A 13,620-nucleotide genomic window follows, 5' to 3' on the forward strand; every position below is an offset into this window, starting at 1 on the left:
GATGTCTTTTTGGGATTGTTTGCATGTCATTTCTAAACATATTTTTTATCTAAATAAATGAGTAATTTGTAAATTTAGATCTTGACAATAATTTGAGTTGAATGATTAGAATGACCACCAACCAGTGTTTCCGGGCCTCTTGCATGATGGCGTCCTGTATTATCCCATCTTTACGAGTTATTATTTGCAATATTCCATGTATGTGAGATAAGTAGTATAATGTGACCCCCACAACACAATGTGTATCATTCATGGAGCACAGCCAACATGGCTGAAACGCGTGCCTCTATACTTTGGGTATTTGTTTGCATCAAGGATTGGGTGAATGATATCACCATACCCCTGTTGGGCAACACAAGACAGTCAGTCCATACCTAATTTGGGGAGGTATGGGTTACCAATTGCCTGCGTGGCCAAGGACGGATCTTTCCAAGCACATACAGGACTCAGAGCAATGTTGTTCCCTATTTTCTAGATTGTCATGTTTTTTTTGTCAGCATATTTCTGTTATTGGTCATCAGTATCTGGGTTAATGTTTATGCCTTCTCATCTTCCTTTGATGCATTATTTGCAAACACAAACTTCCATACAATTGTTATGTTATAATTGTCTATTCAATATTTCAAAGCAGTGTAAAGTGTAAACCAAGATTAAATTGGGAGGCACTTGTGTAAGGGCAGGTAGACATGGGAAGAATTTATAGGGGGAGGGGATCAGTGATACCTATAGTTGTCATGCTATCACATATTCTTTTAGGTACAACCTTCTATTTAGTAATAACACTTCTTTTCTCACATTTTCTTCCCACACTTGATACAGACTGAGTGTTCTGTAGCCTAGATGTTGGATAAAACATTAAAGCTTGTCACGTTGAAGATGTGTGAGGGGCCCATTTCATGTCTGGAATATTGCTTTAAGCAGCATTAAACTCTACTCACTCACTCACTCACTCTCTATAGAAGCCCATGCACACACTCAACCCCCACTCAGGCAATCCAATCTCCCTCCCAACCACCCAACCCCCACTCACGCAATTCAAGCTCACTCCCAACCACCCAACCCCCACCCAACCCCCACTCAACCCCAAATCAGGCAATCAATCGCCCACCCACCCAACCCCCACCCAACCACCACTCAGGCAATCCAGTCGCCCACCCACCCAACCCCCACCCAACCACCACTCAGGCAATCCAGTCGCCCACCCACCCAACCCCCACCCAACCACCACTCAGGCAATCCAGTCACCCACCCACCCAACCACCACTCAGGCAATCCAGTCACCCACCCACCCAACCACCACTCAGGCAATCCAGTCACCCACCCACCCAACCACCACTCAGGCAATCCAGTCGCCCACCCACCCAACCCCCACCCAACCACCACTCAGGCAATCCAGTCACCCACCCACCCAACCACCACTCAGGCAATCCAGTCACCCACCCACCCAACCACCACTCAGGCAATCCAGTCACCCACCCACCCAACCACCACTCAGGCAATCCAGTCACCCACCCACCCAACCACCACTCAGGCAATCCAGTCACCCACCCACCCAACCACCACTCAGGCAATCCAGTCGCCCACCCACCCAACCACCACCCAACCACCACTCAGGCAATCCAGTCGCCCACCCACCCAACCACCACTCAGGCAATCCAGTCGCCCACCCACCCAACCACCACCCAACCACCACTCAGGCAATCCAGTCGCCCACCCACCCAACCACCACCCAACCACCACTCAGGCAATCCAGTCGCCCACCCACCCAACCACCACTCAGGCAATCAATCGCCCACCCACCCAACCACCACTCAGGCAATCAGTCGCCCTCCCACCCAACCACCACCCAACCACCACTCAGGCAATCCAGTCGCCCACCCACCCAACCACCTTTCAGGCAATCCAGTCACCCACCCACCCAACCCCCACCCAACCCCCACTCAACCCCAACTCAGGCAATCCAGTCGCCCACCCACCCAACCACCACTCAGGCAATCCAGTCACCCACCCATCCAACCCCCACCCAACCCCCACTCAACCCCAACTCAGGCAATCAATCGCCCTCCCACCCAACCACCACCCAACCCCCACTCAGGCAATCCAGTCGCCCACCCACCCAACCACCTTTCAGGCAATCCAGTCACCCACCCACCCAACCCCCACCCAACCCCCACTCAACCCCAACTCAGGCAATCCAGTCGCCCACCCACCCAACCACCACTCAGGCAATCCAGTCACCCACCCATCCAACCCCCACCCAACCCCCACTCAACCCCAACTCAGGCAATCAATCGCCCTCCCACCCAACCACCACCCAACCCCCACTCAGGCAATCCAGTCGCCCACCCACCCAACCACCTTTCAGGCAATCCAGTCACCCACCCACCCAACCCCCACCCAACCCCCACTCAACCCCCACTCAGGCAATCCAGTCGCCCACCCACCCAACCACCACTCAGGCAATCCAGTCGCCCACCCACCCAACCCCAACTCAGGCAATCAATCGCCCTCCCACCCAACCACCACCCATTCAATCCAAATCCAAACACATACCCACCCACCAAGGCAATCCAATCACCCACCCACCCAGGCAATCCAATCACCCACCCACCCAGGCAGTCCAATCACCCACCCTCCCGGGCAATCTATTTACCCACCCACCCAGGCAATCCAATCACCCACCCTCCCGGGCAATCCAATCACCCACCCTCCCGGGGAATCCAATCACCCACCTTCCCAGGCAATCCAATCACCCACCCTCCCGGGCAATCCAATCACCCACCCACCCAGGCAATCCAATCACCCACCCTCCCAGGCAATCCAATCACCCACCCTCCCAGACAATCCAATCACCCACCCTCCCAGGCAATCCAATCACCCACCCTCCCAGGCAATCCAATCACCCACCCTCCCGGGCAATCCAATCACCCACCAACCCAGGCAATCCAATCACCCACCCTCCAGGGCAATCCACTCACCCACCCTCCCAGGCAATCCAATCACCCACCCACCCAGGCAATCCAATCACCCACCCACCCAGGCAATCCAATCACCCACCCACCCAGGCAATCCAATCACCCACCCTCCCAGGCAATCCAATCACCCAGGCAATCCAATCACCCACCCACCCAGGCAATCCAATCACCCACCCTCCCAGGCAATCCAATCACCCAGGCAATCCAATCACCCACCCACCCAGGCAGTCCAATCACCCACCCACCCAGGCAATCGATATCCAATCACCCAGGCAATCTATTTACCCACCCACCCAGGCAGTCCAATCACCCACCCACCCAGGCAATCCAATCACCCACCCTCCCGGGCAATCCAATCACCCACCCACCCAGGTGGTATATAACAAATATAAATAACAGTAAATAATTTGTCTGGTAAAGCATGACTCACACTCAATTTTATCATCTCTGTCCACGTATTTCATTTCGGTGAGAATTTTATCTCATTGTATACTGTCACTGCAATTTAAAAAAAGGTAATTTAGAATCTATTGTATGTAAGAGATACACCTTACCATGTGATGATATCTTTGTAATGACCTGGCAGACAGCTTTGTTAGACTTGGGAATGATAAATTTTGGTTTCACTGTTGCAAGCAGTTGACAAATGACATTCTATGACACTGAATGTCATTCCATGCAGAGTTAAGGCCCTTGCTTCAAATCTCTCATAGATTTGGGGGTAGATAGATGATAGAAATACCTTGTCCTGTAATCTCAAACTTACCTGCCTCAATAGGAGACAATTAAATTTCAATTTCAGTTGGAATTCTGTATCCTGATTGTCTGACAACTGTTTAAAAAACTCCCATGTTTTGTAATTATTTTGTGACAAGATGGAGGCATTCCACACATAATATAAACCTGTAAACAGTGCCTTTTTTTAATTCAAAGATTTCAGTAAATGATAGCGTGGAATCCAAAATACTTTATCAGTAAACTGAAACGTCAAATCTGTTCCACCCATTTCAGATTGGAAGAATTTTCCTTTTTTAGTGTTGACGATTGGCTTAACTACACATCAGTGGGATAGCTCCTTCAGAAAGAACTGTATGAAAAGTTAAGGGTCCTGTGTTTATTATATATTCCTAAGCCAGTTCAGGTCTTAAACCATGTAACATCATCCCTTGCACGCGTTTTAGCATAAGGAACATATATATTCTGTCATAGAAATTGTCTCATTTGTTGAAGAAATGTTTACTGTCAAAGCTTCGTGGATCGGGCTCAGAGAGGATAGGGGAAGAAATTAGGGTAAGTGAGAGGGAAAAAATTTAAGCAAGGCAATTATGAGGGAGTGATGAAACACGAAGGAAGAATGATAGACAAGAGTGGGAGAAAGGAAATTAAAGTGATGAACATTACAGCTTAAATCCACTTTAAACAGTATTTCAGTTTCATCATTGGTTGGTGGATCCTGGTGGGTCCAAGGGAGACAAATCTGTACATCCAAATGCTGCACGTTAGACCACTGGCTACGTGTACATGACAACAGACTGTGTGTGTGACGGGTGCCACTGGCGGGGCAGGACCAAACCTCTGTTAAGGGGAATACATCTACAACCTAACAGTGTTAAATGAAGACATGTATGTCTAATGTTGACAAGACAGCCCTTCACAATCAGTGTGAGCCCGTTTTGACAGGCTGCCATATTGACTGTTGACAAAAGCTGAATTGTGTGTGGCTGTGAGGTGAGCCTCCTGTCATCAATCACTGTGTTCCCGTCCACGGCCACGGCTGGCCACTGATGCATACTGTCTGATCATCTGTTATATCATAACAACAAGTATACCACACAGTGTTTGCTCTTGGCAACATGCAAATACCAACAGACTATGTACTGCAGATAGGTATTTTAGAATAATTAATCTATTTGAACCTTTCCGTATTGAAATAGCCCCTCACAACAGATTGGTATTTGTTGATTTTTAAAAAATATTTATCCTGCTTTGATTATATATAAAAGTGTCAAGAAATATTAGGCTGGAATGTTTGAAACTTTACTAACAATAAATATTTATCAGATGGCCAGATAACTGGTGGACTGATAGGGTGTGGTGATGAGTTTCCCTTTAACATCAGACTTACAATGAGTGATGGCACACTGATGTGACTGTTTGACTGTTGGGTTGTGTTGATGAGTACCCCTTTAACATCAGACTTACAATGAGTGATGGCACACTGATGTGACTGTTTGACTGTTGGGTTGTGGTGATGAGTACCCCTTTAACATCAGACTTACAATGAGTGATGGCACACTGATGTGACTGTTTGACTGTTGGGTTGTGTTGATGAGTACCCCTTTAACATCAGACTTACAATGAGTGATGGCACACTGATGTGACTGTTTGACTGTTGGGTTGTGTTGATGAGTACCCCTTTAACATCAGACTTACAATGAGTGATGGCACACTGATGTGACTGTTTGACTGTTGGGTTGTGTTGATGAGTACCCCTTTAACATCAGACTTACAATGAGTGATGGCACACTGATGTGACTGTTTGACTGTTGGGTTGTGTTGATGAGTACCCCTTTAACATCAGACTTACAATGAGTGATGGCACACTGATGTGACTGTTTGACTGTTGGGTTGTGTTGATGAGTACCCCTTTAACATCAGACTTACAATGAGTGATGGCACACTGATGTGACTGTTTGACTGTTGGGTTGTGTTGATGAGTACCCCTTTAACATCAGACTTACAATGAGTGATGGCACACTGATGTGACTGTTTGACTGTTGGGTTGTGTTGATGAGTACCCCTTTAACATCAGACTTACAATGAGTGATGGCACACTGATGTGACTGTTTGACTGTTGGGTTGTGTTGATGAGTACCCCTTTAACATCAGACTTACAATGAGTGATGGCACACTGATGTGACTGTTTGACTGTTGGGTTGTGTTGATGAGTACCCCTTTAACATCAGACTTACAATGAGTGATGGCACACTGATGTGACTGTTTGACTGTTGGGTTGTGTTGATGAGTACCCCTTTAACATCAGACTTACAATGAGTGATGGCACACTGATGTAACTGTTTGACTGTTGGGTTGTGTTGATGAGTACCCCTTTAACATCAGACTTACAATGAGTGATGGCACACTGATGTAACTGTTTGACTGTTTGACTGTATGGGTGTAGTGATGAGTACCCCTTTAACATCAGCCTTACAATGAATGATTGCACACCGATGTAACTGTTTGACTGTTTGACTGTTTGACTGTATGGGTGTGGTGGTGAGTACCCCTTTAACATCAGCCTTACAATGAGTCATACCTGGGTAATTATCAAATTACAACGTGCTTCAACAGCGACACTGACAACTCGGCTCCACAACATCTCCAGAATACAAATAAGCCAGGTAGCATTTACATGGGTAGCACTGTGTCTGTACAGGAAACAATCAACACTGGCCATGGCCTCCTGTAAAACTGCATTCATTGAACGAGAGATGAAGCCTGCACTTCACTTATTACATTGCAGTGTGAAATGAAACGCTTATCTTCAAAACCTGTACTAAAATGCATGGATGTAGTGTATTAAAACCATTGAATATTCAATAATCTCTAAAGTGTCTGTTCTGATTATAACATGAAGGCCCAGATTATGTTTTGAATTTCTTTAATTATCTAATTTGTATGATGAATTTATTTTAATAACCTTTGTTTAGCCTATCATCAACATCATTACTACAATGAAAAATGAATTGGCGATATTGATTAATCATATTATATATCCATATTTTCTGAAAATAATGCTGATAATGCCAAGAAAGATTAATTATACTCATAATATTATAAGATCACTAGTAGAAACAGGCACATGGATCCGGTTCCCTGACAAATGTATCCCTACTCTTGATAACTACAATAACACTTTTGTTGAACGTCTTTGTGAAATATATAATGAAACGCCCACTCCAATTCTATACCTTAATATTGAAACAGTTTACAAAAATGTTATGTTAATAAAACAACTTTACATACCTAAAAATATCAAAAGCCATATAAAAGAAACATGTTTTTTAAGTTCTTAAAAATAAACATGGATCTCATAATGGTTGATTTTCCCCAGTGATTCTCTCAAGGGTGAATAAACCAGTCCCAGTGTAGGGTCCCCACTTCCTGTGTGACACGGAGCCCCCCTCTACCTCTGAGACTACCGTGAGTGGGATCTGAGCCCACAGTGTCGGGGCCTACCTTCTCTCACTCTCCCCTCAGCCAGCCCGCCGATCACTGCGACTCCCCTAACGTGTGGCGGATTACATTGATGTCATGTAAGCTGCAGGTGAACACAATCATCCAACACGAGCCAGCCTCCCATTCCCGCTGATGCTTGGCTTCATGTGAACACAGCCGAATCTCTGGACCAACACACTGGAACTTACACGCTATTATGGATGTGACTTCCAAGTTTTACACCTGTATTTTGATTGCTGCATTAGTGTTGTATCAGGTAAGACATTACCTGTTAATTTGCTATTTTATTGTATTTTTGTCATCAAGAGATTGAACAGATATTATTTGGGTTGTAGTTGTGTCATGCTTAGGTTGGCATAAAACTTACTGTTGTTGTTAGGTATTATGTGTTTACATTTAAATGTGTTGACCTACTTTGAATTGCGTTTTCTAAAGTCGATTGTGTCAACATTGAGTGTGTATCAAGGCACTTTATATGTAAAAGTTGTTAAAACCCAGCGCTGCCTGGATCAACAGTGTTTGACTCCATGGATTTGATAGACACAAGATATTGAGGAAGGTTAACTTTAACACTTTCATAATTTACAAAAAGATCAATAACAATATAAAAGTATATATTGATTTTTTAAGTCTTTAATTTTATACACATAAAATTAATTTATTGTTTGTAAGATAATTTGATGTGTGTGTAGGTGATTAGGAATATCTGAATATCTGCTGGGCTAATGTCACTGACCCCAAGTTCAAACCAGACAGACAGATATTTTATTAAAGTCTCACCTCAATATTTGATATATAAAATATGCACATACATTCTTAAATAAAAGTTGACATTCCATGCGGAATTACGAGAGACTATTATGCATACGACAAAACAAACTATGAACTAAGGGTATTAGATAATACCATAAACAATTACAATAAAATATATATTAAGTAGGAATATACAAATTGGTAGGATTTTTTTTTAAAGATATTATAGCAGGTTTTGGAAGTTGAAAAGGACAGTTCAGGGTATGACAGTATAAAACTAACCTTATATTTCTCGTTAAAGGACTTAAAACCTGAATATATGATAAAGAAAATGCAGCAGTGTTTAAGGCTGGTGTATTTCCGTTGTTCATGTTGACATAGGAGCAGCTTCCATCCCGATCCTGTGCATTAGCTGCATGTTATCCTCATTGTGGTCATGCGATGTGGAATTAGTGCGTTTGGAAATCACTTGATTGTGTTAGTATTTGTGACAGAGACAGGGTCTAGCATTTTTGTGCACCCCTAAATGTACCACAAAGGTCAGGCCTGCTGTTACGATGTCGCTTTTATAAATAAAAAAGTTGCGACAATTACGTCATTTTGTGTAGTGATGGGGGGCTTGTGTCAACATGCTTGTTTCATGTTAATGTGTGATGTGAGGTCAGAGTTCATCCCGTTACACCTAGTCCGTGTTAACTACTGTTTGTAATCTGTGCACCTTAAATGTGGTACAAATTTACTCTCATAAACTTGTAGATATTCATATTTTCTATGTGAGGGATTGATTATTGTCATAAGGGTTTTGTGTATGAAATTTGAGAACTTACACCAGTCCACTAACACTTTGGAAAATGAATTTATTTGTCCAAAGCCAGCGAGTCAATGTAGGCCTGCATGCAAATAGCAGATTGGTTAGAATAGAATGCTTTTAGCTCAGAATTAAGAAGGTGGGTTTTGACATTTTTTTAAACTTTGAAAGAAAATCCTTTGGTTGAAAAAACACATGGGTTTAACCCGGTCACTGGGCCACTGAAACCAGTGATCAGTTTTAAGGACCTAGTAGTTTTCTAACAAAATTATGTCTTTCCTTATGGTGGATTTGCAGAATTTCTATCCGGTACAGATTTGATTTGTCACTTTTGTCCCTAAATCAGCTTCATAATTCCACATTTGAACCATCAATTTCTCATCCACCATAAACCCATAGCCCCCGATTACACAACCTATCTTCAAAATCACTGGGGCTTATCAATGTAAAATACTGGGCATGTTCAATTTCACATGCGAGTACCTTGTGTAAGTTTAGATTGGATGTCCCCCATCATGATCTTGCCGAAATATTGCTGAAAGTGACAGAGATCGAACCACCAAGTCCCCACCAGCTCCACCACTGTTCAACAAAGCCTTAACTCTGTAATCTCATTCCTGCTCAAGCCAGTCCTCAATGAAGGACGGCCTCTGTCAAGTGGTAGAGCGTCCCCCCGGAGAGCGGAAGGTCCGGGGTTCGATCCCCGGCCACATCATTCCAAAAGATGTTTAAAATATGATATTTGTTGTCACCCTGCCTGGTGCTCGGCATTAAGGGGCTAAAACAAGGACTGGTCGGCTTGGAGTCAGTATATTGTGTCTGAGTGGGGTATTCATGTTAAGCTGCGGCATGGTATCTCAGTGGGCTAGCACTATAAAAATGGGCATTAGTCTGGACTAGACTAGTACAAGCAGACACCCAGACACACACTTAGACACACACTTAGACACACACACACTCACACACACACACACACACACACACACACACACACACACACACACACACACACACACACACTAACACACTAACACACTAACACACACTAACACACACACACACACTAACACACACACTAACACTAACGCACACACACACACACTAACACACTAACACACTTTACTCTTCAATGTTCACATGGTAGAGCATATTTTATGATGGGTGTTAATTCTTTACTAGCATATAAAACAAGATAGGGGATGCCTCATTAAAAGTATATTTCTTAATCTGTCAAACTGATTTTGTGATAGCACCTTAAAACAGTAGTGGGGGTATCTCAGTTGGAACAAGAATGATTCATTTTATGTACAAGTACTCATGTTGTTTACAACTAATCCATGTTAAGCCAAAGGACAAGCGTCCCATGCCAAGAACAGAGGTTGTATAATTGCATACAAATATTGTACAGGAGGATTTATGTATTGTTAGAGCAGACATTGGGTTAATGTCTCCCCTGTCTTGAGTTGTTTCAATAAGAGGAGAGCAGTTACAATGACACTTTAATTGCTGTCATGAATGAGGTGGGTGAAGAACAACTGGTTACTGAAGTGTATAATTAGTGCTCGAAGATCTTTACGATGAACTTCATCAAAATAACTTTCAAAAAACCCTTTCAACATTGTGATCATGTCTGTGAGTGTTTAGAAGACCCATGAAGATCCGGGGTAGAAAAGGTCTTCAGCAACCCATGCTTGCTGTAAAAGGCGCTCCTGCTTGTCGTAAGAGGCAACTAACGGGATCAAGTGGTCAGGTTCGCTGACTTGGTTGATGCATGTCATCGTATCCCAATTGCGTGGATCAATGCTCATGATGTCATTCACTTGAGTGTCTGGTCCAGACTCGATTATTTACTGATTATTTATTGCTGAGTGCAGCGTTAAACAACAAACAAACAAACAAAGAGTGTTTAGAGGGGACAATGTCAGCACTGCTTCCTGCTCCAGCCTTCACCTGTTCCACTATATTGTCTATGTGCATTGATCATCCTGTGTCTGCCAGAAACCTACAGGACAGAACCATGTTCAGGATGTGGAGCACAGGATCCCTAGAATTCTGAATATATGGGGATTTATGGCTGGTTTTATATCAACTAACGTTGTATCACAATTACCCCTTATTTCTGTTTGCATGCATAACCTGTACAGGGTTATCGTAATACTATGGCTGTTGCGGCTCCTGTGTCATCACATAGGTCACAGGGACGTGGATGCGCTGTGCATGTGGGCATTGTCTGTATTTGTATATGGGTATTGTCTATATGTGTATGTGGGCATTGTTTATATGTGTCTGTGGGCATTGTCTATATGTGCATGTGGGCAGTGTCTATATGTGCATGTGGGCATTGTCTATATGTGTCTTTGGGCATTGTCTATATGTGTCTTTGGGCATTGTCTATATGTGTCTGTGGCATTGTCTATATGTGCATGTGGGCATTGTCTGTATGTGCATTAGGCATTGTTTATATGTGCATGTTGGCATTGTCTATATGTGCATGTGGGCATTGTCTGTATGTGCATTTGGGCATTGTTTATATGTGCATGTGGGCATTGTCTATATGTGCATGTTGGCATTGTCTGTATGTGCATGTGGGCATTGTTTATATGTGTCTGTGGGCATTGTCTATTTGTGCATGTGGGCAATGTCTATATGTGCATGTGTTCATTGTCTATATGTGTCTGTGGGCATTGTCTATATGTGCATGTGGGCATTGTCTGTATGTGCATTAGGCATTGTTTATATGTGCATGTTGGCATTGTCTATATGTGCATGTGGGCATTGTCTGTATGTGCATGTGGGCATTGTTTATATGTGTCTGTGGGCATTGTCTATATGTGCATGTGGGCATTGTCTATATGTGTCTGTGGGCATTGTCTATATGTGCATGTGGGCATTGTCTGTATGTACATGTGGGCATTGTCTATATGTGTCTGTGGGCATTGTCTATATGTGTCTGTGGGCATTGTCTATATGTGCATGTGGGCATTGTCTATATGTGTCTGTGGGCATTGTCTGTATTGTACATGTGGGCATTGTCTATATGTGTCTGTGGGCATTGTCTGTATGTACATGTGGGCATTGTCTATATGTGTCTTTGGGCATTGTCTATATGTGTCTGTGGGCATTGTCTATATGTGCATGTGGGCATTGTCTATATGTGTCTGTGGGCATTGTCTATATGTGTCTGTGGGCATTGTCTATATGTGCATGTGGGCATTGTCTATATGTACATGTGGGCAATGTCTATATGTGTCTGTGGGCATTGTCTATATGTACATGTGGGCATTGTCCATATGTGTCTGTGGGCATTGTCTAAATGATTCTGTGGGCATTGTCTATATGTGTAGTGGGCATTGTCTATATGTGTCTGTGGGCATTGTCTATATGTGCATGTGGGCATTGTCTGTATGTGTCTGTGGGCATTGTCTATATGTGCATGTGGGCATTGTCTGTATGTGTCTGTGGGCATTGTCTATATGTGCATGTGGGCATTGTCTATATGTGTCTGTGGGCATTGTCTATATGTGCATGTGGGCATTGTCTGTATGAGTCTGTGGGCATTGTCTATATGTGTCTGTGGGCATTGTCTATATGTGCATGTGGGCATTGTCTGTATGTGCATGTGGGCAATGTCTATATGTGTCTGTGGGCATTGTCTAAATGAGTCTGTTGGCATTGTCTATATGTGCATGTGGGCATTGTCTATATGTGCATGTGAGCATTGTCTATATGTGCATGTGGGCATTGTCTATATGTGCATGTGGGCATTGCCTATATGTGTCTGTGGCATTGTCTATATGTGTCTGTGGGCATTGTCTATATGTGCATGTGGGCATTGTCTGTATGTGCATGTGGGCATTGTTTATATGTGCATGTGGGCATTGTCTATTTGTGCATTTGGGCAATGTCTATATGTGCATGTGGGCATTGTCTATATGTGTCTGTGGGCATTGTCTATATGTGCATGTGGGCATTGTCTGTATGTGCATGTGGGCATTGTTTATATGTGCATGTGGGCATTGTCTATATGTGCATGTGGGCATTGTCTGTATGTGCATGTGGGCAATGTCTATATGTACATGTTGGCAATGTCTATATGTGTCTGTGGGCATTGTCTATATGTGCATGTGGGCATTGTTTATATGTGTATGTGGGCATTGTCTATTTGTGCATGTGGGCAATGTCTATATGTGCATGTGGGCATTGTCTATATGTGTCTGTGGGCATTGTCTGTATGTGCATGTGGGCATTGTTTATATGTGCATGTGGGCATTGTCTATATGTGCATGTGGGCATTGTCTGTATGTGCATGTGGGTAATGTCTATATGTACATGTTGGCATTGTCTATATGTGCATGTGGGCATTGTCTATATGTGTATCTGGGCATTGTTTATATGTGTCTGTGGGTATTGTCTATATGTGTATGTGGGCATTGTCTATAGGTGCATGTGGGTATTGTCTATATGTGTCTGTGGGCATTGTCTATATGTGTCTGTGGGCATTGTCTATATGTGCATGTGGGCAATTACTATATGTACATGTGGGCAATGACTATATGTGCATGTGGGCATTGTCTGTATGTGCATGTGGGCATTGTCTATATATGCATGTGGGCATTTTCTATATGTGCATGTGGGCATTGTTTATATGTGTCTTTGGGCATTGTCTATATGTGCATGTGGGCATTGTCTATACGTGCATGTGGGCATTGTCTATACGTGCATGTGGGCATTGTCTATATGTGCATGTGGGCATTGTCTATATGTGCATGTGGGCATTGTCTATAGGTGCATGTGGGCATTGTCTATATGTGTATGTGGGCATTGTCTATATGAATGTTGGTCCAA

At 43.5% G+C, this 13,620-nt stretch overlaps 1 protein-coding gene across 2 annotated transcripts in view; it reads left to right on the forward strand.

The window, feature by feature from the left end:
* LOC124146987 (ADAMTS-like protein 4) overlaps positions 1–13,620 on the forward strand; it is a 285,075-nt gene that overhangs the window by 167,410 nt on the left and 104,045 nt on the right. Inside the window, exon 1 of one of the 2 annotated variants that reach the window (XM_048396907.1) lies at positions 7,157–7,470. The exons of the other annotated variant lie outside the window; for it this stretch is intronic. Coding sequence (XP_048252864.1) covers positions 7,411–7,470 — 60 coding nt within the window. The 5' untranslated portion in view covers positions 7,157–7,410. Of the gene's footprint in view, positions 1–7,156; positions 7,471–13,620 lie in introns of those variants that run through there. 2 annotated transcript variants of the gene reach the window in all.

This window comes from Haliotis rufescens, unplaced genomic scaffold (genome assembly GCF_023055435.1).
Source record: "Haliotis rufescens isolate VD_foot unplaced genomic scaffold, xgHalRufe1.0.p SCAF_1, whole genome shotgun sequence".
Classification (NCBI taxonomy): domain Eukaryota; kingdom Metazoa; phylum Mollusca; class Gastropoda; order Lepetellida; family Haliotidae; genus Haliotis; species Haliotis rufescens.